The sequence below is a fragment of the Salvelinus fontinalis genome, chromosome 14, assembly GCF_029448725.1.
Source record: "Salvelinus fontinalis isolate EN_2023a chromosome 14, ASM2944872v1, whole genome shotgun sequence".
Lineage (NCBI taxonomy): Eukaryota > Metazoa > Chordata > Actinopteri > Salmoniformes > Salmonidae > Salvelinus > Salvelinus fontinalis.
Window position 1 is genome coordinate 12,362,436 of NC_074678.1, and position 26,502 is coordinate 12,388,937.

General features: G+C 56.5%; 1 protein-coding gene across 1 annotated transcript in view; it reads left to right on the forward strand.

Moving 5' to 3' along the window:
- The window catches only part of herc2 (HECT and RLD domain containing E3 ubiquitin protein ligase 2), a 341,136-nt gene that overhangs the window by 191,002 nt on the left and 123,632 nt on the right, over positions 1–26,502 (forward strand). The window contains exons 65-69 of the mRNA XM_055943959.1: positions 5,814–5,988; positions 6,363–6,534; positions 12,394–12,534; positions 12,705–12,896; positions 13,988–14,141. Of these exons, the coding sequence (XP_055799934.1) occupies positions 5,814–5,988; positions 6,363–6,534; positions 12,394–12,534; positions 12,705–12,896; positions 13,988–14,141 (834 nt within the window). The remainder of the gene's footprint in view (positions 1–5,813; positions 5,989–6,362; positions 6,535–12,393; positions 12,535–12,704; positions 12,897–13,987; positions 14,142–26,502) is intronic.

A 26,502-nucleotide genomic window follows, 5' to 3' on the forward strand; every position in this document is an offset into this window, starting at 1 on the left:
CACCACTGCCCACACCACTGCCCACACCACTGCCCACACCACTGCCCACACCACTACCCACACCACTACCCACACCACTACCCACACCACTACCCACACCACTACCCACACCACTACCCACACCACTACCCACACCACTGCCCACACCACTGCCCACACCACTGCCCACACCACTGCCCACACCACTGCCCACACCACTACCCACACCACTGCCCACACCACTGCCCACACCACTGCCCACACCACTGCCCACACCACTGCCCACACCACTGCCCGCACCACTGCCCGCACCACTACCCGCACCACTACCCGCACCACTGCCCGCACCACTGCCCGCACCACTGCCCGCACCACTACCCGCACCACTACCCGCACCACTGCCCGCACCACTGCCCGCACCACTGCCCACACCACTACCCACACCACTGCCCACACCACTGCCCACACCACTGCCCACACCACTGCCCACACCACTGCCCACACCACTGCCCACACCACTGCCCACACCACTGCCCACACCACTACCCACACCACTACCCACACCACTACCCACACCACTACCCACACCACTACCCACACCACTTTCCACACCACTGCCCACACCACTGCCCACACCACTACCCACACCACTACCCACACCACTACCCACACCACTACCCACACCACTACCCACACCACTGCCCACACCACTGCCCACACCACTGCCCACACCACTGCCCACACCACTGCCCACACCACTGCCCACACCACTACCCACACCACTACCCACACCACTGCCCACACCACTGCCCACACCACTGCCCACACCACTGCCCACACCACTGCCCACACCACTACCCACACCACTACCCACACCACTGCCCACACCACTGCCCATACCACTGCCCACACCACTGCCCACACCACTGCCCACACCACTACCCACACCACTACCCACACCACTACCCACACCACTACCCACACCACTACCCACACCACTGCCCACACCACTACCCACACCACTACCCACACCACTACTCACACCACTACCCACTACCCACACCACTACCCACACCACTACCCACACCACTACCCACACCACTACCCACACCACTACCCACACCACTACCCACACCACTACCCACACCACTACTCACACCACTACCCACACCACTACCCACTACCCACACCACTACCCACACCACTACCCACACCACTACCCACACCACTACCCACACCACTACCCACACCACTACCCATACCACTGCCCACACCACTACCCACACCACTACCCACACCACTGCCCACACCACTGCCCACACCACTGCCCACACCACTGCCCACACCACTGCCCACACCACTACCCACACCACTACCCACACCACTGCCCACACCACTACCCACACCACTACCCACACCACTACCCACACCACTACCCACACCACTACCCACACCACTACCCACACCACTACCCACACCACTACCCATACCACTGCCCACACCACTACCCACACCACTACCCACTACCCACACCACTACCCACATCACTACCCACACCACTACCCACACCACTACCCACACCACTGCCCACACCACTACCCACACCACTACCCACACCACTACTCACACCACTACCCACTACCCACACCACTACCCACACCACTACCCACACCACTACCCACACCACTACCCACACCACTACCCACACCACTACCCACACCACTACTCACACCACTACCCACACCACTACCCACTACCCACACCACTACCCACACCACTACCCACACCACTACCCACACCACTACCCATACCACTGCCCACACCACTACCCACACCACTACCCACACCACTGCCCACACCACTGCCCACACCACTGCCCACACCACTGCCCACACCACTACCCACACCACTGCCCACACCACTGCCCACACCACTGCCCACACCACTACCCACACCACTGCCCACACCACTGCCCACACCACTGCCCACACCACTGCCCACACCACTGCCCACACCACTGCCCACACCACTACCCACACCACTACCCACACCACTGCCCACACCACTGCCCACACCACTGCCCACACCACTGCCCACACCACTACCCACACCACTGCCCACACCACTGCCCACACCACTACTCACACCACTACCCACTACCCACACCACTACCCACACCACTACCCACACCACTACCCACACCACTACCCACTACCCACACCACTACCCACACCACTACCCACACCACTACTCACACCACTACCCACTACCCACACCACTACCCACACCACTACCCACACCACTACCCACACCACTACCCACACCACTACCCACACCACTACCCACACCACTACCCACACCACTACCCACACCACTACTCACACCACTACCCACATCACTACCCACTACCCACACCACTACCCACACCACTACCCACACCATTACCCACACCACTACCCACACCACTGCCCACACCACTGCCCACACCACTGCCCACACCACTGCCCACACCACTGCCCACACCACTGCCCACACCACTGCCCACACCACTACCCACACCACTACCCACACCACTACCCACACCACTACCCACACCACTACCCACACCACTACCCACACCACTGCCCACACCACTACCCACACCACTACCCACACCACTACCCACACCACTACCCACACCACTACCCACACCACTGCCCACACCACTGCCCACACCACTGCCCACACCACTGCCCACACCACTGCCCACACCACTACCCACACCACTACCCACACCACTACCCACACCACTGCCCACACCACTGCCCACACCACTACCCACACCACTGCCCACACCACTGCCCACACCACTACCCACACCACTACCCACACCACTACCCACTACCCACACCACTACCCACACCACTGCCCACACCACTACCCACACCACTACCCACACCACTGCCCACACCACTACCCACACCACTACCCACACCACTACCCACACCACTACCCACACCACTGCCCACACCACTGCCCACACCACTGCCCACACCACTACCCACACCACTGCCCACACCACTACCCACACCACTACCCACACCACTGCCCACACCACTGCCCACACCACTGCCCACACCACTACCCACACCACTACCCACACCACTACCCACACCACTACCCACACCACTACCCACACCACTACCCACACCACTGCCCACACCACTGCCCACACCACTACCCACACCACTGCCCACACCACTGCCCACACCACTACCCACTACCCACACCACTACCCACTGCCCACACCACTGCCCACACCACTACCCACACCACTACCCACTACCCACACCACTACCCACTACCCACACCACTGCCCACACCACTGCCCACACCACTGCCCACACCACTGCCCACACCACTACCCACACCACTGCCCACACCACTGCCCACACCACTACCCACACCACTACTCACACCACTACCCACTACCCACACCACTACCCACACCACTACCCACACCACTACCCACACCACTGCCCACACCACTGCCCACACCACTACCCACACCACTACCCACACCACTACCCACTACCCACACCACTACCCACTACCCACACCACTGCCCACACCACTGCCCACACCACTGCCCACACCACTGCCCACACCACTACCCACACCACTGCCCACACCACTGCCCACACCACTACCCACACCACTACTCACACCACTACCCACTACCCACACCACTACCCACACCACTACCCACACCACTACCCACACCACTGCCCACACCACTGCCCACACCACTACCCACACCACTGCCCACACCACTGCCCACACCACTGCCCACACCACTGCCCACACCACTGCCCACACCACTACCCACACCACTGCCCACACCACTGCCCACACCACTACCCACACCACTACTCACACCACTACCCACTACCCACACCACTACCCACACCACTACCCACACCACTACCCACACCACTGCCCACACCACTGCCCACACCACTACCCACACCACTACTCACACCACTACCCACTACCCACACCACTACCCACACCACTACCCACACCACTACCCACACCACTACCCACACCACTACCCACACCACTGCCCACACGCCTTTTCCCATGTTTGAGAAGTTGTTGTTCAGCTCCTTTAAATGCCACGTGAGGCATATGCAATGATTCTTTCTCCACCTTTCGTCTGAGTGAAGACGGCACCATAACCTACAACACTGGCGTCCGTTTGGACTTGGAAAGCCTGCGATAGGTCTGTCTGAGCCAACACTGGCGTCCGTTTGGACTTGGAAACCCTGCGATAGGTCTGTTTGAGCCAACACTGGCGTCCGTTTGGACTTGGAAACCCTGCGATAGGTCTGTCTGAGCCATCATTGGCGTCCGTTTGGACGTGGAAATCCTGCGATAGGTCTGTCTGAGCCATCACTGGTGCGTTAACAAGAACCTGCTTCAACTGCTCAAAACTCTTCTGTTGTTCCCAAAAGCATCATTTGGCGATTGGCTGTGTAGGCTAAATGACACACGTACATTTAAGCCCTAAATATCTCTTTGTACATAACCCTAACCCTCGTACCGTGGTAACCCCTCTCTCTACATAACCCTAACCCTCGTACCGTGGTAACCCCTCTCTCTACATAACCCTAACCCTCGTACCGTGGTAACCCCTCTCTCTACATAACCCTAACCCTCGTACCGTGGTAACCCCTCTCTCTCTACATAACCCTAACCCTCGTACCGTGGTAACCCCTCTCTCTACATAACCCTAACCCTCGTACCGTGGTAACCCCTCTCTCTACATAACCCTAACCTTCGTACCGTGGTAACCCCTCTCTCTACATAACCCTAACCCTCGTACCGTGGTAACCCCTCTCTCTACATAACCCTAACCCTCGTACCGTGGTAACCCCTCTCTCTACATAACCCTAACCCTCGTACCGTGGTAACCCCTCTCTCTACATAACCCTAACCCTCGTACCGTGGTAACCCCTCTCTCTACATAACCCTAACCCTCGTACCGTGGTAACCTTTCTCTGTCTATACAGAGAAAGGTACAGTACATACAGTACAGGAGCTACAACTGACTTGTATTAGGGTTAGGATAGGACTCAGGACGAGGTTGTATTAGGGTTAGGATAGGACTCAGGACGAGGTTGTATTAGGGTTAGGATAGGACTCAGGACGAGGTTGTATTAGGGTTAGGATAGGACTCAGGACGAGGTTGTATTAGGGTTAGGATAGGACTCAGGACGAGGTTGTATTAGGGTTAGGATAGGACTCAGGACGAGGTTGTATTAGGGTTAGGATAGGACTCAGGACGAGGTTGTATTAGGGTTAGGATAGGACTCAGGACGAGGTTGTATTAGGGTTAGGATAGGACTCAGGACGAGGTTGTATTAGGGTTAGGATAGGACTCAGGACGAGGTTGTATTAGGGTTAGGATAGGACTCAGGACGAGGTTGTATTAGGGTTAGGATAGGACTCAGGACGAGGTTGTATTAGGGTTAAGATAGGACTCAGGACGAGGTTGTATTAGGGTTAGGATAGGACTCAGGACGAGGTTGTATTAGGGTTAGGATAGGACTCAGGACGAGGTTGTATTAGGGTTAGGATAGGACTCAGGACGAGGTTGTATTAGGGTTAGGATAGGACTCAGGACGAGGTTGTATTAGGGTTAGGATAGGACTCAGGACGAGGTTGTATTAGGGTTAGGATAGGACTCAGGACGAGGTTGTATTAGGGTTAGGATAGGACTCAGGACGAGGTTGGGGTTTGTGCTGAAATATTAAATACTGACATATTGTTGTGTTTCCTGTGTATTCCAGGCGTCCAATCAGACAGTGACTCCTCGGCGGTGAACAATAAACTGAGTGGCCACAGTAATGGTGTTAGACCCAACCGCCCCTCTCTGGCCAAAATATTACTGTCTCTGGATGGGAACCAGGCCAAGCAACAGGCCCTGTCCCATGTCCTCTCAGCCCTACAGATCATGTATGCCAGGTAAGACTCCTGACTGGTGCCATGATTTAATGTGTGTTGTATTGTTGATGTTTGGGATGCTGTGATTGGTGCCCTGATTTAATGTGTGTTGTATTGTTGATGTCAGGGATGCTGTGATTGGTGCCATGATTTAATGTGTGTTGTATTGGCGATGTCAGGGATGCTGTGATTGGTGCCCTGATTTTAATGTGTGTTGTATTGTTGATGTCAGGGATGCTGTGATTGGTGCCCTGATTTTAATGTGTGTTGTATTGTTGATGTCAGGGATGCTGTGATTGGTGCCCTGATTTTAATGTGTGTTGTATTGGCGATGTTTGGGATGCTGTGATTGGTGCCCTGATTTAATGTGTTGTGTGTTGTATTGTTGATGTCAGGGATGCTGTGATTGGTGCCCTGATGCCAGCTTGTATGATGGTCCCCATGGAGTGCCCTCCCCCTGACTCCTCCTCAGCATCCAGCCCCTCTGAGTCAGAGGGGCCCCCTGTTCCCACAGAGGTGGAGGAGAGGGTCAGCCCTAACCCCTGGCAGACAGACAAGAATGGAGAGGTGAGTAACCCTTAGTCCCTAACCCCTAGTCCCTAACCCCTAGTCCCTAACCCCTGGCAGACAGACAAGAATGGAGAGGTGAGTAACCCTTAGTCCCTAACCCCTAGTCCCTAACTCCTAGTCCCTAACCCCTAGTCCCTAACCCCTGGCAGACAGACAAGAATGGAGAGGTGAGGAACCCCTAGTCCCTACTCCCTAGCCCCGACCCCCTAGCCCCGACCCCCTAGCCCCGACCCCCGATTCCCTAGCCCCGACTCCCTAGCCCCGACTCCCTAGCCCCGACCCCCGACTCCCTAGCCCCGACTCCCTAGCCCCGACTCCCTAGCCCCGACTCCCTAGCCCCGACCCTCTAGCCCCGACTCCCTAGCCCCGACTCCCTAGCCCCGACTCCCTAGCCCCGACTCCCTAGCCCCTAGCCCCTAGCCCCTAGCCCCTTGTCCCTAGCCCCTAGCCCCGACTCCCTAGCCCCGACTCCCTAGCCCCGACTCCCTAGCCCCGACTCCCTAGCCCCGACTCCCTAGCCCCGACCCCCTAGCCCCGACCCCCTAGCCCCGACTCCCTAGCCCCGACCCCCTAGCCCCTTGTCCCTAGCCCCGACCCCCTAGCCCCGACCCCCGACTCCCTAGCCCCGACTCCCTAGCCGTGACCCCCAACTCACCTAGCCCCGACTCCCTAGCCCAGACTCCCTAGCCCCGACTCCCTAGCCCCGACCCCCTAGCCCCGACCCCCTAGCCCCGACCCCCTAGCCCCGACCCCCTAGCCCCGACCCCCTAGCCCCGACCCCCTAGCCCCGACTCCCTAGCCCCGACTCCTTAGCCCCGACCTCCTAGCCCCGACCCCCTAGCCCCTTGTCCCTAGCCCCGACCCCCTAGCCCCGACTCCCTAGCCCCGACTCCCTAGCCCCGACTCCCTAGCCCCGACTCCCTAGCCCCGACTCCCTAGCCCCGACTCCCTAGCCCCGACTCCCTAGCCCCGACTCCCTAGCCCCGACTCCCTAGCCCCGACCCCCGACTCCCTAGCCCCGACCCCCGACTCCTTAGCCCCGACCCCCTAGCCCCGACCCCCTAGCCCCGACCCCCTAGCCCCGACCCCCTAGCCCCGACCCCCTAGCCCCGACTCCCTAGCCCCGACCCCCTAGCCCCGACTCCCTAGCCCCGACTCCCTAGCCCCGACTCCCTAGCCCCGACTCCCTAGCCCCGACCCCCGACTCCCTAGCCCCTTGTCCCTAGCCCCGACCCCCTAGCCCCGACCCCCTAGCCCCGACTCCCTAGCCCCGACCCCCGACTCCCTAGCCCCGACTCCCTAGCCCCGACTCCCTAGCCCCGACTCCCTAGCCCCGACTCCCTAGCCCCGACTCCCTAGCCCCGACTCCCTAGCCCCGACTCCCGACCCCCGACCCCCGACTCCCTAGCCCCGACCCCCGACTCCCTAGCCCCGACTCCCTAGCCCCGACTCCCTAGCCCCGACTCCCTAGCCCCGACCCCCTAGCCCCGACCCCCTAGCCCCGACCCCCTAGCCCCTTGTCCCTAGCCCCTTGTCCCTAGCCCCGACCCCCTAGCCCCGACCCCCGACTCCCTAGCCCCGACTCCCTAGCCCCGACTCCCTAGCCCCGACTCCCTAGCCCCGACCCCCGACTCCCGACTCCCTAGCCCCGACCCCCTAGCCCCGACCCCCTAGCCCCGACTCCCTAGCCACGACTCCCTAGCCCCTTGTCCCTAGCCCCGACCCCCTAGCCCCGACCCCCTAGCCCCGACCCCCTAGCCCAGACCCCCGACCCCCTAGCCCCGACCCCCTAGCCTCGACCCCCGACTCCCTAGCCCCGACTCCCTAGCCCCGACTCCCTAGCCTCGACCCCCGACTCCCTAGCCCCGACTCCCTAGCCTCGACTCCCTAGCCCCGACCCCCGACTCCCTAGCCCCGACTCCCTAGCCCAGACCCACTAGTCCCTACTCCCTAACCCTGACCCCCTAGTCCCTACTCCCTAGCCCTGACCCCCTAGTCCCTAATCCCTACCCACTAGTCCCTACCCCCTAGTCCCTAACCCCTACCCTCTAGTCCCTATCCCCTAGTCCCTAACCCCTACCCATTAGTCCCTACCCTCTAGTCCCTACCCCCTAGTCCCTAACCCCTAGCCCCTAACCCCTACCCTCTAGTCCCTATCCCCTACCCCAGGAGTTCCTAAACTTTTTTGGGTCGCCACCACATTTTTGTAAAGGTGATGTCATCAACGGCCAGTGTTAACTTTTTGAAGTGAGACTAGGACAGTCTACTACATATACTATATATACAAAAGTATGTTGACACCCCTTCAAATTTGATTGAGCTATTTGTACTTCACCCGTTGCAGACCGGTGTAGAAAATTGAGCACACGGCCATGCAATCTCCATAGACAAACATTGTCAGTAGAATGGCCCTGACTGAAGAGCTCAGTGACTTTCAATGTGGCACCGTTATAGGATGACACCTTACCAACAAGTCAGTTTGTCACATTTCTGCTCTGCTAGAGCTGCCCAGGTCAACTGTAAGTGCTGTTATTGTGAAGTGGAAACGTCTAGGAGCAACGGCTCAGCCACAAAGTGGTAGGCCACACAAGCTCACAGAACGGGACCGCCGAGTGCTGAAGCGCGTAGCGTGTAAACATCGTCTGTCCTCGGTTGGGCTGAACCCATTTAGTCGATTGGTCGTTTGTTTGTTTGTTAGGATGTTTGTCGACCAAGATGTTTATGTTGTCGAGCAGTGGCAATTATAGAAAATAAAATATATGGCACACAAAACACCTGTCTGATTCACGCCTGTCTGAGTAGCCTGGTGGTTAGAGCGTTGGACCAGTAACCAGCAGGTAGCCTAGTGGTTAGAGCGTTGGACTAGTAACCAGCAGGTAGCCTAGTGGTTAGAGCGTTGGACCAGTAACCAGCAGGTAGCCTAGTGGTTAGAGCGTTGGACTAGTAACCAGCAGGTAGCCTAGTGGTTAGAGTGTTGGACTAGTAACCAGCAGGTAGCCTAGTGGTTGGAGCGTTGGGCCAGTAACCAGCAGGGTAGCCTAGTGGTTAGAGCGTTGGGCCAGTAACCAGCAGGGTAGCCTAGTGGTTAGAGCGTTGGGCCAGTAACCAGCAGGGTAGCCTAGTGGTTAGAGCGTTGGGCCAGTAACCAGCAGGTAGCCTAGTGGTTAGAGCAGGTAGCCTAGTGGTTAGAGTGTTGGACTAGTAACCAGCAGGTAGCCTAGTGGTTAGAGCAGGTAGCCTAGTGGTTAGAGCGTTGGGCCAGTAACCAGCAGGTAGCCTAGTGGTTAGAGCAGGTAGCCTAGTAGTTAGAGCGTTGGGCCAGTAACCAGCAGGTAGCCTAGTGGTTAGAGTGTTGGGCCAGTAACCAGCAGGTAGCCTAGTGGTTAGAGCAGGTAGCCTAGAGGTTAGAGCGTTGGGCCAGTAACCAGCAGGTAGCCTAGTGGTTAGAGTGTTGGACTAGTAACCAGCAGGTAGCCTAGTGGTTAGAGCGTTGGACCAGTAACCAGCAGGTAGCCTAGTGGTTAGAGCGTTGGGCCAGTAACCAGCAGGTAGCCTAGTGGTTAGAGCGTTGGGCCAGTAACCAGCAGGGTAGCCTAGTGGTTAGAGCGTTGGGCCAGTAACCAGCAGGGTAGCCTAGTGGTTAGAGCGTTGGGCCAGTAACCAGCAGGGTAGCCTAGTGGTTAGAGCGTTGGGCCAGTAACCAGCAGGTAGCCTAGTGGTTAGAGCAGGTAGCCTAGTGGTTAGAGTGTTGGACTAGTAACCAGCAGGTAGCCTAGTGGTTAGAGCAGGTAGCCTAGTGGTTAGAGCGTTGGGCCAGTAACCAGCAGGTAGCCTAGTGGTTAGAGCAGGTAGCCTAGTAGTTAGAGCGTTGGGCCAGTAACCAGCAGGTAGCCTAGTGGTTAGAGTGTTGGGCCAGTAACCAGCAGGTAGCCTAGTGGTTAGAGCAGGTAGCCTAGTGGTTAGAGCGTTGGGCCAGTAACCAGCAGGTAGCCTAGTGGTTAGAGTGTTGGACTAGTAACCAGCAGGTAGCCTAGTGGTTAGAGCGTTGGACCAGTAACCAGCAGGTAGCCTAGTGGTTAGAGCGTTGGGCCAGTAACCAGCAGGTAGAGCGTTGGGCCAGTAACCAGCAGGTAGCCTAGTGGTTAGAGTGTTGGGCCAGTAACCAGCAGGTAGCCTAGTGGTTAGAGTGTTGGACCAGTAACCAGCAGGTAGCCTAGTGGTTAGAGCAGGTAGCCTAGTGGTTAGAGCGTTGGGCCAGTAACCAGCAGGTAGCCTAGTGGTTAGAGCGTTGGACTAGTAACCAGCAGGTAGCCTAGTGGTTAGAGTGTTGGACTAGTAACCAGCAGGTAGCCTAGTGGTTAGAGTGGAGTGTTGGGCCAGTAACCAGCAGGTAGCCTAGTGGTTAGAGCGTTGGGCCAGTAACCAGCAGGTAGCCTAGTGGTTAGAGTGTTGGACTAGTAACCAGCAGGTACCCTAGTGGTTAGAGCGTTGGACTAGTAACCAGCAGGTAGCCTAGTGGTTAGAGTGTTGGACTAGTAACCAGCAGGTACCCTAGTGGTTAGAGCGTTGGACTAGTAACCAGCAGGTAGCCTAGTGGTTAGAGTTTTGGACCAGTAACCAGCAGGTAGCCTAGTGGTTAGAGTTTTGGACCAGTAACCAGCAGGTAGCCTAGTGGTTAGAGCGTTGGACTAGTAACCAGCAGGTAGCCTAGTGGTTAGAGCGTTGGACTAGTAACCAGCAGGTAGCCTAGTGGTTAGAGTTTTGGACCAGTAACCAGCAGGTAGCCTAGTGGTTAGAGTTTTGGACCAGTAACCAGCAGGTAGCCTAGTGGTTAGAGCGTTGGACTAGTAACCAGCAGGTAGCCTAGTGGTTAGAGCGTTGGACCAGGTTAATATTTATACAATGTTACCAGTTGGTTAGCACCAGTTTGGGGCTGGACCAGGTTAATATTTTATACAATGTTGGTTAGCACCAGTTTGGGGCTGGACCAGGTTAATATTTTATACAATGTTGCCAGTTGGTTAGCACCAGTTTGGGGCTGGACCAGGTTAATATTTTATACAATGTTGCCAGTTGGTTAGCACCAGTTTGGGGCTGGACCAGGTTAATATTTATACAATGTTGCCAGTTGGTTAGCACCAGTTTGGGGCTGGACCAGGTTAATATTTATACAATGTTGGTTAGCACCAGGTTAATATTTATACAATGTTGGTTAGCACCAGTTTGGGCTGGACCAGGTTAATATTTTATACAATGTTGCAGACTGGCCATGCATAGCCAATGTGATTTATAGGATATTTATTTTTATCAGGATATTTTCTGCCTGCAGGCTGCACTGTTGTTTGTTGGCTTTATGTAGGCTATTTTTACATGTTGACAATGTCAATAGAAGTTATTTTTTTGATTTGTGTCATTTTCTTTTAGATATATATATATTGATTTTGAGATATGTAGACTTTATTATAATTGAAATGAAACTGTTCCAACAAAATGTGCGTATGAAATGTGATATAACTGGCAGATCAGTATAAATGGATAACGTGACACATGGAAAAGGTTGCTGAAAAAGTTTGGGGAACAAATTCTTGAACTTATTTAGACTTGCCTTTACAAAGGGGTTGAATACTGATCGACTCAAGACTTCACCCTTTTTTACAATTTTAATTTCAAAGTTTTTCTCGCGAACCCATTTTCAAATCGTCAACCCACCACATTGTATTGCGACCCCTAGTTTGGAGTCCGTAGCCCCTTAACTTCAAACCCTGAGGACTTTATTTATCCCCAAATGTAGAAGATCTGAAAGGATTGTGTCATGAAAAAGATCTCAGAGGCTAATAGGTACATCCTTGTCACCAGGTGACCTCCTCAGAGGATGCCGTCACCCCCTCATCAGCTGTGACCCCGTCTACTGCTGCTTCCTCTCGACCTTTCATCCCGGTCACGGACGACCCCGGAGCCGCTAGCATCATCGCAGAGACCATGACCAAAACTAAAGAGGTGAGCTCTACCCCCCCTCTCCCAGTGACGGGGCCCACCTCTCTAATCCTGGTTAGACGATGCTGTCAGAGGTCTCATCTTCTTGTCTTTACAGTACGGTGAGTGTTTCGTTCCATCAGTAATGGACCCTGTAACTATCAGTAAATGTTATTCTTGTGGTTCTCTTGCAGGACTCGGAGTGTCCGAATAAGACTGGAGCTCCAGAACCTCAGTACCTGGATGAGTTCACCGGTCTGCTGGTACCTGATGATACCAGGGTGATGGTGGACCTGTTGAAGCTGGCGGTGTCTATCCGCTCTGGGGAGAAGGGCAAGGAGGTGCTGTCTGCTGTGCTGTCTGGGATGGGGACCGCCTACCCACAGGTAGAGTACACGAATGCATAGCAGGACACGCACACACACACACACACACACACACACAGATACGGACTAGAGCTGGGACGATAAACCGAAAATTATTTACACCATCATTGTGACATCACTTCCTCTCCCCACTGTGACATCACTTCCTCTCCCCACTGTGACATGGAGATGTTACTGACTCACTTCCTCTCCCCACTGTGACATCACTTCCTCTCCCCACTGTGACATGGAGATGTTACTGACTCACTTCCTCTCCCCACTGTGACATGGATATGTTACTGACATCACTTCCTCTCCCCACTGTGACATGGAGATGTTACTGACTCACTTCCTCTCCCCACTGTGACATCACTTCCTCTCCCCACTGTGACATGGAGATGTTACTGACTCACTTCCTCTCCCCACTGTGACATGGATATGTTACTGACATCACTTCCTCTCCCCACTGTGACATGGAGATGTTACTGACTCACTTCCTCTCCCCACTGTGACATCACTTCCTCTCCCCACTGTGACATGGAGATGTTACTGACTCACTTCCTCTCCCCACTGTGACATGGAGATGTTACTGACTCACTTCCTCTCCCCACTGTGACATCACTTCCTCTCCCCACTGTGACGAGGAGTAAAATATTTTAATTTATAGCGATATTTCTTTTTGTCCGTATCGCCCAGCTCTGGCACCTCCCCAAAAAGTAATTTATCACTGATTTATCATATTCGCAAAAAATGTGTCCATTTATTCGTATGTAGATCTGTGTCCGTACAACCCTCTAACACACACAGCCGTAGACACACACATCCATGGACACACACACAGCCGTGGACCCACACACACACAGCCGTGGACACACACACACACAGCCGTGGACACACACACACACACACAGCCGTGGACACACACACACACAGCCGTGGACACACACACACACAGCCGTGGACACACACACACACAGCCGTGGACACACACACACACAGCCGTGGACACACACACACACAGCCGTGGACACACACACACACAGCCGTGGACACACACACACACAGTGAACACACAAATAAATGTGTCCGTTTGTGCCTGTATTGGCCTGTAGGTGGCAGACATGCTCCTGGAGCTGTGTGTGACGGAGTTAGAAGACGTGGCCACTGACTCTCAGAGCGGCCGTCTGTCCTCTCAGCCCGTGGTGGTGGAGAGCAGCCACCCCTATACCGACGACACCTCCACCAGCGGAGCCGTCAAGATACCTGGTAACATTCAAATACAATGAGGGGGGGTCTCTGTGTTGTAGACAGAGGGGGGGTCTCTGTGTTGTAGACAGAGGGGGGGTCTCTGTGTTGTAGACAGAGGGACTGAGGGGGGAGTCAGAGGGACTGAGGGGGGGTCTCTGTTGTAGACTGAGGGGGGTCTCTGTGTTGTAGACTGAGGGGGGTCTCTGTGTTGTAGACTGAGGGGGGGTCTCTGTTGTAGACTGAGGGGGGGTCTCTGTTGTAGACTGAGGGGGGGTCTCTGTTGTAGACTGAGGGGGGGTCTCTGTGTTGTAGACAGAGGGGGGGTCTCTGTGTTGTAGACAGACGGGGGGGTCTCTGTGTTGTAGACAGAGGGGGGTCTCTGTGTTGTAGACTGAGGGGGGTCTCTGTGTTGTAGACTGAGGGGGGTCTCTGTGTTGTAGACTGAGGGGGGTCTCTGTGTTGTAGACTGAGGGGGGTCTCTGTGTTGTAGACTGAGGGGGGTCTCTGTGTTGTAGACTGAGGGGGGTCTCTGTGTTGTAGACTGAGGGGGGGTCTCTGTTGTAGACTGAGGGGGGGTCTCTGTTGTAGACTGAGGGGGGGTCTCTGTGTTGTAGACAGACGGGGGGGTCTCTGTGTTGTAGACAGACGGGGGGGTCTCTGTGTTGTAGACAGAGGGGGGTCTCTGTGTTGTAGACTGAGGGGGGTCTCTGTGTTGTAGACTGAGGGGGGGTCTCTGTTGTAGACTGAGGGGGGGTCTCTGTTGTAGACTGAGGGGGGGTCTCTGTGTTGTAGACAGAGGGGGGGTCTCTGTGTTGTAGACAGACGGGGGGGTCTCTGTGTTGTAGACAGAGGGGGGTCTCTGTGTTGTAGACTGAGGGGGGTCTCTGTGTTGTAGACTGAGGGGGGTCTCTGTGTTGTAGACTGAGGGGGGTCTCTGTGTTGTAGACTGAGGGGGGTCTCTGTGTTGTAGACTGAGGGGGGGTCTCTGTTGTAGACTGAGGGGGGGTCTCTGTTGTAGACTGAGGGGGGGTCTCTGTGTTGTAGACAGAGGGGGGGTCTCTGTGTTGTAGACAGACGGGGGGGTCTCTGTGTTGTAGACAGAGGGGGGTCTCTGTGTTGTAGACTGAGGGGGGTCTCTGTGTTGTAGACTGAGGGGGGTCTCTGTGTTGTAGACTGAGGGGGGTCTCTGTGTTGTAGACTGAGGGGGGTCTCTGTGTTGTAGACTGAGGGGGGTCTCTGTGTTGTAGACTGAGGGGGGTCTCTGTGTTGTAGACTGAGGGGGGGTCTCTGTTGTAGACTGAGGGGGGGTCTCTGTTGTAGACTGAGGGGGGGTCTCTGTGTTGTAGACTTAGGGGGGGTCTCTGTTGTAGACTGAGGGGGGGTCTCTGTGTTGTAGACTGAGGGGGGGTCTCTGTGTTGTAGACTGAGGGGGGTCTCTGTGTTGTAGACTGAGGGGGGTCTCTGTGTTGTAGACTGAGGGGGGTCTCTGTGTTGTAGACTGAGGGGGGTCTCTGTGTTGTAGACTGAGGGGGGTCTCTGTGTTGTAGACTGAGGGGGGTCTCTGTGTTGTAGACTGAGGGGGGTCTCTGTGTTGTAGACTGAGGGGGGTCTCTGTGTTGTAGACTGAGGGGGGTCTCTGTGTTGTAGACTGAGGGGGGTCTCTGTGTTGTAGACTGAGGGGGGTCTCTGTGTTGTAGACTGAGGGGGGTCTCTGTGTTGTAGACTGAGGGGGGTCTCTGTGTTGTAGACTGAGGGGGGTCTCTGTGTTGTAGACTGAGGGGGGTCTCTGTGTTGTAGACTGAGGGGGGTCTCTGTGTTGTAGACTGAGGGACTGAGGGGGGGTCTCTGTGTTGTAGACTGAGGGACTGAGGGGGGTCTCTGTGTTGTAGACTGAGGGACTGAGGGGGGTCTCTGTGTTGTAGACTGAGGGACTGAGGGGGGTCTCTGTGTTGTAGACTGAGGGACTGAGGGGTGTCTCTGTGTTGTAGACTGAGGGACTGAGGGGGGTCTCTGTGTTGTAGACTGAGGGGGGGTCTCTGTTGTAGACTGAGGGGGGGTCTCTGTTGTAGACTGAGGGGGGGTCTCTGTTGTAGACTGAGGGGGGGTCTCTGTTGTAGACTGAGGGGGGGTCTCTGTGTTGTAGACAGAGGGGGGGTCTCTGTGTTGTAGACAGACGGGGGGGTCTCTGTGTTGTAGACTGAGGGGGGTCTCTGTGTTGTAGACAGAGGGGGGTCTCTGTGTTGTAGACAGAGGGGGGTCTCTGTGTTGTAGACAGAGGGGGGTCTCTGTGTTGTAGACAGAGGGGGGTCTCTGTGTTGTAGACTGAGGGGGGTCTCTGTGTTGTAGACTGAGGGGGGTCTCTGTGTTGTAGACTGAGGGGGGGTCTCTGTTGTAGACTGAGGGGGGGTCTCTGTTGTAGACTGAGGGGGGGTCTCTGTTGTAGACTGAGGGGGGGTCTCTGTGTTGTAGACTGAGGGGGGGTCTCTGTGTTGTAGACAGACGGGGAGGTCTCTGTGTTGTAGACAGAGGGGGAGGTCTCTGTGTTGTAGACAGAGGGGGGGGTCTCTGTGTTGTAGACAGAGGGGGGGGGGTCTCTGTGTTGTAGACAGAGGGGGGGGGTCTCTGTGTTGTAGACAGAGGGGGGGGGTCTCTGTGTTGTAGACAGAGGGGGGGGTCTCTGTGTTGTAGACAGAGGGGGGGGGTCTCTGTGTTGTAGACAGAGGGGGGGGGTCTCTGTGTTGTAGACAGAGGGGGGGGGTCTCTGTGTTGTAGACAGAGGGGGGGGGTCTCTGTGTTGTAGACAGAGGGGGGGGGTCTCTGTGTTGTAGACAGAGGGGGGGGGGTCTCTGTGTTGTAGACAGAGGGGGGGGGTCTCTGTGTTGTAGACAGAGGGGGGGGGTCTCTGTGTTGTAGACAGAGGGGGGGGGTCTCTGTGTTGTAGACAGAGGGGGGGGGTCTCTGTGTTGTAGACAGAGGGGGGGGGTCTCTGTGTTGTAGACAGAGGGGGGGGGTCTCTGTGTTGTAGACAGAGGGGGGGGGTCTCTGTGTTGTAGACAGAGGGGGGGGGTCTCTGTGTTGTAGACAGAGGGGGGGGGTCTCTCTGTTGTAGACTGAGGGGGTCTCTGTTGTAGACTGAGGGGGGTCTCTGTTGTAGACTGAGGGGGGGTCTCTGTTGTAGACTGAGGGACTGAGGGGGGTCTCTGTGTTGTAGACTGAGGGACTGAGGGGGGTCTCTGTTGTAGACTGAGGGACTGAGGGGGGGGGGTCTCTGTGTTGTAGACTGAGGGACTGAGGGGTGTCTCTGTTGTAGACTGAGGGACTGAGGGGTGTCTCTGTTGTAGACTGAGGGACTGAGGGGGGGGGGTCTCTGTGTTGTAGACTGAGGGACTGAGGGAGGTCTCTGTGTTGTAGACTGAGGGACTGAGGGGGGTCTCTGTGTTGTAGACAGGGACTGAGGGGGGTCTCTGTGTTGTAGACAGGGACTGAGGGGGGTCTCTGTGTTGTAGACAGGGACTGAGGGGGGTCTGTGTTGTAGACAGGGACTGAGGGGGGTCTCTGTGTTGTAGACTGAGGGACTGAGGGGGGTCTCTGTGTTGTAGACTGAGGGACTGAGGGGGGTCTCTGTGTTGTAGACTGAGGGACTGAGGGGGGGTCTCTGTGTTGTAGACTGAGGGACTGAGGGGGGTCTCTGTGTTGTAGACTGAGGGACTGAGGGGGGGTCTCTGTGTTGTAGACTGAGGGGGGGTCTCTGTGTTGTAGACTGAGGGGGGTCTCTGTGTTGTAGACTGAGGGACTGAAGGGGGGTCTCTGTGTTGTAGACTGAGGGACTGAGGGGGGTCTCTGTGTTGTAGACTGAGGGACTGAGGGGTGTCTCTGTGTTGTAGACAGAGGGACTGAGGGGGGTCTCTGTGTTGTAGACAGAGGGACTGAGGGGGGGTCTCTGTGTTGTAGACAGAGGGACTGAGGGGGGGTCTCTGTTGTAGACAGAGGGACAGAGGGGAGGTCTCTGTGTTGTAGACAGAGGGACTGAGGGGGGGGTCTCTGTGTTGTAGACTGAGGGGGGTCTCTGTGTTGTAGACTGAGGGGGGTCTCTGTGTTGTAGACTGAGGGGGGTCTCTGTGTTGTAGACAGGGACTGAGGGGGGTCTCTGTGTTGTAGACTGAGGGGGGTCTCTGTGTTGTAGACTGAGGGGGGTCTCTGTGTTGTAGACTGAGGGACTGAGGGGGGGTCTCTGTGTTGTAGACTGAGGGACTGAGGGGGGTCTCTGTGTTGTAGACTGAGGGACTGAGGGGGGTCTCTGTGTTGTAGACTGAGGGACTGAGGGGGGTCTCTGTGTTGTAGACTGAGGGACTGAGGGGGGTCTCTGTGTTGTAGACTGAGGGGGGTCTCTGTGTTGTAGACTGAGGGACTGAGGGGGGTCTCTGTGTTGTAGACTGAGGGGGGTCTCTGTGTTGTAGACTGAGGGACTGAGGGGGGTCTCTGTGTTGTAGACTGAGGGACTGAGGGGTGTCTCTGTGTTGTAGACTGAGGGACTGAGGGGTGTCTCTGTGTTGTAGACTGAGGGACTGAGGGGTGTCTCCGTGTTGTAGACTGAGGGACTGAGGGGTGTCTCTGTGTTGTAGACAGAGGGACTGAGGGGGGTCTCTGTGTTGTAGACAAGGGACTGAGGGGTGTCTCTGTTGTAGACTGAGGGACTGAGGGGGGGGGGTCTCTGTGTTGTAGACAGAGGGACTGAGGGAAGTCTCTGTGTTGTAGACAAGGGACTGAGGGGTGTCTCTGTTGTAGACTGAGGGACTGAGGGGGGGGGGTCTCTGTGTTGTAGACAGAGGGACTGAGGGAAGTCTCTGTGTTGTAGACTGAGGGACTGAGGGGGGTCTCTGTGTTGTAGACAGGGACTGAGGGGGGTCTCTGTGTTGTAGACAGGGACTGAGGGGGGTCTGTGTTGTAGACAGGGACTGAGGGGGGTCTGTGTTGTAGACAGGGACTGAGGGGGGTCTCTGTGTTGTAGACAAGGGACTGAGGGGTGTCTCTGTTGTAGACTGAGGGACTGAGGGGTGTCTCTGTGTTGTAGACAGAGGGACTGAGGGGGGTCTCTGTGTTGTAGACAAGGGACTGAGGGGTGTCTCTGTTGTAGACTGAGGGACTGAGGGGGGGGGGGTCTCTGTGTTGTAGACAGAGGGACTGAGGGAAGTCTCTGTGTTGTAGACTGAGGGACTGAGGGGGGTCTCTGTGTTGTAGACAGGGACTGAGGGGGGTCTCTGTGTTGTAGACAGGGACTGAGGGGGGTCTGTGTTGTAGACAGGGACTGAGGGGGGTCTCTGTGTTGTAGACTGAGGGACTGAGGGGGGTCTCTGTGTTGTAGACTGAGGGACTGAGGGGGGTCTCTGTGTTGTAGACTGAGGGACTGAGGGGGGTCTCTGTGTTGTAGACTGAGGGACTGAGGGGGGTCTCTGTGTTGTAGACTGAGGGACTGAGGGGGGTCTCTGTGTTGTAGACTGAGGGGGCGTCTCTGTGTTGTAGACTGAGGGGGGGTCTCTGTGTTGTAGACAGAGGGACTGAGGGGGGTCTCTGTGTTGTAGACAGAGGGACTGAGGGGGGTCTCTGTGTTGTAGACAGAGGGACTGAGGGGGGGTCTCTGTGTTGTAGACAGAGGGACTGAGGGGGAGGTCTCTGTGTTGTAGACAGAGGGACAGAGGGGAGGTCTCTGTGTTGTAGACAGAGGGACTGAGGGGGGGGTCTCTGTGTTGTAGACTGAGGGGGGTCTCTGTGTTGTAGACTGAGGGGGGTCTCTGTGTTGTAGACTGAGGGGGGTCTCTGTGTTGTAGACTGAGGGGGGTCTCTGTGTTGTAGACAGAGGGACTGAGGGGGGTCTCTGTGTTGTAGACTGAGGGGGGTCTCTGTGTTGTAGACAGAGGGACTGAGGGGGGTCTCTGTGTTGTAGACAGGGACTGAGGGGGGTCTCTGTGTTGTAGACAGAGGGGGGGTCTCTGTGTTGTAGACAGAGGGACAGAGGGGGGGTCTCTGTGTTGTAGACAGAGGGGGGGTCTCTGTGTTGTAGACAGAGGGGGGGTCTCTGTGTTGTAGACAGAGGGGGAGTCTCTGTTGTAGACTGAGAGGGGGAGTCTCTGTTGTAGACTGAGAGGGGGAGTCTCTGTTGTAGACTGAGGGGGGGTCTCTGTTGTAGACTGAGGGGGGGTCTCTGTTGTAGACTGAGGGGGGGTCTCTGTTGTAGACTGAGGGGGGGTCTCTGTTGTAGACTGAGGGGGGGTCTCTGTTGTAGACTGAGGGGGGGTCTCTGTTGTAGACTGAGGGGGGGTCTCTGTTGTAGACTGAGGGGGGGTCTCTGTTGTAGACTGAGGGGGGGTCTCTGTTGTAGACTGAGGGGGGGTCTCTGTTGTAGACTGAGGGGGGGTCTCTGTGTTGTAGACTGAGGGGGGGTCTCTGTGTTGTAGACTGAGGGGGGGTCTCTGTGTTGTAGACTGAGGGGGGGTCTCTGTTGTAGACTGAGGGGGGGTCTCTGTGTTGTAGACAGAGGGACTGAGGGGTGTCTCTGTGTTGTAGACAGAGGGACTGAGGGGGGTCTCTGTGTTGTAGACAAGGGACTGAGGGGGGTCTCTGTGTTGTAGACTGAGGGGGTCTCTGTGTTGTAGACAGGGACAGAGGGGGGGTCTCTGTGTTGTAGACAGAGGGACAGAGGGGGGTCTCTGTGTTGTAGACAGAGGGGGGGTCTCTGTGTTGTAGACAGAGGGGGAGTCTCTGTTGTAGACTGAGGGGGAGTCTCTGTTGTAGACTGAGGGGGGGTCTCTGTTGTAGACTGAGGGGGGGTCTCTGTTGTAGACTGAGGGGGGGTCTCTGTTGTAGACTGAGGGGGGGTCTCTGTTGTAGACTGAGGGGGGGTCTCTGTTGTAGACTGAGGGGGGGTCTCTGTTGTAGACTGAGGGGGGGTCTCTGTTGTAGACTGAGGGGGGGTCTCTGTTGTAGACTGAGGGGGGTCTCTGTGTTGTAGACAGAGGGACTGAGGGGGGTCTCTGTGTTGTAGACAGAGGGACTGAGGGGGGTCTCTGTGTTGTAGACAGAGAGACTGAGGGGGGTCTCTGTGTTGTAGACTGAGGGACTGAGGGGGGGGTCTCTGTGTTGTAGACAGGGGGACTGAGGGGGGTCTCTGTTGTAGACAGAGGGACTGAGGGGGGTCTCTGTTGTAGACAGAGGGACTGAGGGGGGTCTCTGTTGTAGACAGAGGGACTGAGGGGGGTCTCTGTTGTAGACAGAGGGACTGGGGGGGGTCTCTGTATTGTAGACAGAGGGACTGAGGGGGGTCTCTGTGTTGTAGACAGAGGGACTGAGGGGGGTCTCTGTGTTGTAGACTGAGGGACTGAGGGGGGTCTCTGTGTTGTAGACTGAGGGACTGAGGGGGGTCTCTGTTGTAGACAGAGGGACTGAGGGTGGTCTCTGTGTTGTAGACAAGGGACTGAGGGGGGTCTCTGTGTTGTAGACAGAGGGACTGAGGGGGGTCTCTGTGTTGTAGACAGAGGGACTGAGGGGGGTCTCTGTGTTGTAGACAGAGGGACTGAGGGGGGTCTCTGTGTTGTAGACTGAGGGGGGTCTCTGTGTTGTAGACTGAGGGTGGTCTCTGTGTTGTAGACAGAGGGACTGAGGGGGGTCTCTGTGTTGTAGACAGAGGGACTGAGGGGGGTCTCTGTTGTAGACAGAGGGACTGAGGGGGGTCTCTGTGTTAGGGACTGAGGGGGGTCTCTGTGTTGTAGGTGTGGAGGGACTAAGGGGAGTCTCTGTGTTGTAGACCGAGGGTGGTCTCTGTGTTGTAGGTGCGGAGGGACTGAGGGGGGTCTCTGTGTTGTAGACAGAGGGACTGAGGGGGGTCTCTGTGTTGTAGACAGAGGGACTGAGGGGGTCTCTGTGTTGTAGACAGAGGGACTGAGGGGGGTCTCTGTGTTGTAGACAATGGACTGAGGGGGGTCTCTGTGTTGTAGACAAGGGACTGAGGGGGGTCTCTGTGTTGTAGACAGAGGGACTGAGGGGGGTCTCTGTGTTGTAGACAGAGGGACTGAGGGGGGTCTCTGTGTTGTAGACAGAGGGACTGAGGGGGGTCTCTGTGTTGTAGACAGAGGGACTGAGGGGGGTCTCTGTGTTGTAGACAGAGGGACTGAGGGGGGTCTCTGTGTTGTAGACAGAGGGACTGAGGGGGGTCTCTGTGTTGTAGACAGAGGGACTGAGGGGGGTCTCTGTGTTGTAGACAGAGGGACTGAGGGGGGTCTCTGTGTTGTAGACAGAGGGACTGAGGGGGGTCTCTGTGTTGTAGACAGAGGGACTGAGGGGGGTCTCTGTGTTGTAGACTGAGGGTCGTCTCTGTGTTGTAGACTGAGGGACTGAGGGGGGTCTCTGTCTTGTAGACAGAGGGACTGAGGGGGGTCTCTGTGTTGTAGACAGAGGGACTGAAGGGGGTCTCTGTGTTGTAGACTGAGGGACTGAGGGGGGTCTCTGTTGTAGACAGAGGGACTGAGGGGGGTCTCTGTGTTGTAGACTGAGGGACTGAGGGGGGTCTCTGTTGTAGACAGAGGGACTGAGGGGGGTCTCTGTGTTGTAGACTGAGGGGGGGGTCTCTGTGTTGTAGACTGAGGGTGGTCTCTGTGTTGTAGACAGAGGGACTGAGGGGGGTCTCTGTGTTGTAGACAGAGGGACTGAGGGGGGTCTCTGTGTTGTAGACAGAGGGACTGAGGGGGGTCTCTGTGTTGTAGACAAGGGACTGAGGGGGGTCTCTGTGTTGTAGACTGAGGGTGGTCTCTGTGTTGTAGACAGAGGGACTGAGGGGGGTCTCTGTGTTGTAGACAGAGGGACTGAGGGGGGTCTCTGTTGTAGACAGAGGGACTGAGGGGGGTCTCTGTGTTAGGGACTGAGGGGGTTCTCTGTGTTGTAGGTGTGGAGGGACTAAGGGGGGTCTCTGTGTTGTAGACCGAGGGTGGTCTCTGTGTTGTAGGTGCGGAGGGACTGAGGGGGGTCTCTGTGTTGTAGACAGAGGGACTGAGGGGGGTCTCTGTGTTGTAGACAGAGGGACAGAGGGGGGTCTCTGTGTTGTAGACAGAGGGACAGAGGGGGGTCTCTGTGTTGTAGACAGAGGGACAGAGGGGGGTCTCTGTGTTGTAGACAGAGGGACTGAGGGGGGTCTCTGTGTTGTAGACAGAGGGACTGAGGGGGGTCTCTGTGTTGTAGACAGAGGGACTGAGGGGGGTCTCTGTGTTGTAGACAAGGGACTGAGGGGGTTCTCTGTGTTGTAGACAGAGGGACTGAGGGGGGGGGGTCTCTGTGTTGTAGACAGAGGGACTGAGGGGGGTCTCTGTTGTAGACAGGGGGACTGAGGGGGGTCTCTGTTGTAGACAGAGGGACTGAGGGGGGTCTCTGTTGTAGACAGAGGGACTGAGGGGGGTCTCTGTTGTAGACAGAGGGACTGAGGGGGGTCTCTGTTGTAGACAGAGGGACTGAGGGGGGTCTCTGTTGTAGACAGAGGGACTGAGGGGGGTCTCTGTGTTGTAGACAGGGTCTGAGGGGGGTCTCTGTGTTGTAGTCAGAGGGACTGAGGGGGGTCTCTGTTGTAGACTGAGGGTGGTCTCTGTGTTGTAGACAGAGGGACTGAGGGGGGTCTCTGTGTTGTAGACAGAGGGACTGAGGGGGGTCTCTGTGTTGTAGACAGAGGGACTGAGGGGGGTCTCTGTGTTGTAGACTGAGGGACTGAGGGGGGTTTCTGTGTTGTAGACTGAGGGACTGAGGGGGGTCTCTGTGTTGTAGACAGAGGGACTGAGGGGGGTCTCTGTGTTGTAGACTGAGGGACTGAGGGCGGTCTCTGTTGTAGACAGAGGGACTGAGGGGGGTCTCTGTTGTAGACTGAGGGACTGAGGGGGGTCTCTGTTGTAGACAGAGGGACTGAGGGGGGTCTCTGTTGTAGACAGAGGGACTGAGGGGGGTCTCTGTGTTGTAGTCTGAGGGTGGTCTCTGTGTTGTAGACAGAGGGACTGAGGTGGGTCTCTGTGTTGTAGACAGAGGGACTGAGGGGGGTCTCTGTGTTGTAGACTGAGGGGGGTCTCTGTGTTGTAGACAGAGGGACTGAGGGTGGTCTCTGTGTTGTAGACAGAGGGACTGAGGGGGGTCTCTGTGTTGTAGACAAGGGACTGAGGGGGGTCTCTGTGTTGTAGACTGAGGGTGGTCTCTGTGTTGTAGACAGAGGGACTGAGGGGGGTCTCTGTTGTAGACAGAGGGACTGAGGGGGGTCTCTGTGTTAGGGACTGAGGGGGGTCTCTGTGTTGTAGACAGAGGGACTGAGGGGGGTCTCTGTTGTAGACAAGGGACTGAGGGGGGTCTCTGTGTTGTAGACAGAGGGACTGAGGGGGGTCTCTGTGTTGTAGACAGAGGGACTGAGGGGGGTCTCTGTGTTGTAGACAGAGGGACTGAGGGGGGTCTCTGTGTTGTAGACAGAGGGACTGAGGGGGGTCTCTGTGTTGTAGACAGAGGGACTGAGGGGGGTCTCTGTGTTGTAGACAGAGGGACTGAGGGGGGTCTCTGTGTTGTAGACTGAGGGTCGTCTCTGTGTTGTAGACTGAGGGACTGAGGGGGGTCTCTGTCTTGTAGACAGAGGGACTGAGGGGGGTCTCTGTGTTGTAGACAGAGGGACTGAAGGGGGTCTCTGTGTTGTAGACTGAGGGACTGAGGGGGGTCTCTGTTGTAGACAGAGGGACTGAGGGGGGTCTCTGTGTTGTAGACTGAGGGACTGAGGGGGGTCTCTGTTGTAGACAGAGGGACTGAGGGGGGTCTCTGTGTTGTAGACTGAGGGGGGGGTCTCTGTGTTGTAGACTGAGGGTGGTCTCTGTGTTGTAGACAGAGGGACTGAGGGGGGTCTCTGTGTTGTAGACAGAGGGACTGAGGGGGGTCTCTGTGTTGTAGACAGAGGGACTGAGGGGGGTCTCTGTGTTGTAGACAAGGGACTGAGGGGGGTCTCTGTGTTGTAGACTGAGGGTGGTCTCTGTGTTGTAGACAGAGGGACTGAGGGGGGTCTCTGTGTTGTAGACAGAGGGACTGAGGGGGGTCTCTGTTGTAGACAGAGGGACTGAGGGGGGTCTCTGTGTTAGGGACTGAGGGGGTTCTCTGTGTTGTAGGTGTGGAGGGACTAAGGGGGGTCTCTGTGTTGTAGACCGAGGGTGGTCTCTGTGTTGTAGGTGCGGAGGGACTGAGGGGGGTCTCTGTGTTGTAGACAGAGGGACTGAGGGGGGTCTCTGTGTTGTAGACAGAGGGACAGAGGGGGGTCTCTGTGTTGTAGACAGAGGGACAGAGGGGGGTCTCTGTGTTGTAGACAGAGGGACAGAGGGGGGTCTCTGTGTTGTAGACAGAGGGACTGAGGGGGGTCTCTGTGTTGTAGACAGAGGGACTGAGGGGGGTCTCTGTGTTGTAGACAGAGGGACTGAGGGGGGTCTCTGTGTTGTAGACAAGGGACTGAGGGGGTTCTCTGTGTTGTAGACAGAGGGACTGAGGGGGGGGGGTCTCTGTGTTGTAGACAGGGGGACTGAGGGGGGTCTCTGTTGTAGACAGGGGGACTGAGGGGGGTCTCTGTTGTAGACAGAGGGACTGAGGGGGGTCTCTGTTGTAGACAGAGGGACTGAGGGGGGTCTCTGTTGTAGACAGAGGGACTGAGGGGGGTCTCTGTTGTAGACAGAGGGACTGAGGGGGGTCTCTGTTGTAGACAGAGGGACTGAGGGGGGTCTCTGTGTTGTAGACAGGGTCTGAGGGGGGTCTCTGTGTTGTAGTCAGAGGGACTGAGGGGGGTCTCTGTTGTAGACTGAGGGTGGTCTCTGTGTTGTAGACAGAGGGACTGAGGGGGGTCTCTGTGTTGTAGACAGAGGGACTGAGGGGGGTCTCTGTGTTGTAGACAGAGGGACTGAGGGGGGTCTCTGTGTTGTAGACTGAGGGACTGAGGGGGGTTTCTGTGTTGTAGACTGAGGGACTGAGGGGGGTCTCTGTGTTGTAGACAGAGGGACTGAGGGGGGTCTCTGTGTTGTAGACTGAGGGACTGAGGGCGGTCTCTGTTGTAGACAGAGGGACTGAGGGGGGTCTCTGTTGTAGACTGAGGGACTGAGGGGGGTCTCTGTTGTAGACAGAGGGACTGAGGGGGGTCTCTGTTGTAGACAGAGGGACTGAGGGGGGTCTCTGTGTTGTAGTCTGAGGGTGGTCTCTGTGTTGTAGACAGAGGGACTGAGGTGGGTCTCTGTGTTGTAGACAGAGGGACTGAGGGGGGTCTCTGTGTTGTAGACTGAGGGGGGTCTCTGTGTTGTAGACAGAGGGACTGAGGGTGGTCTCTGTGTTGTAGACAGAGGGACTGAGG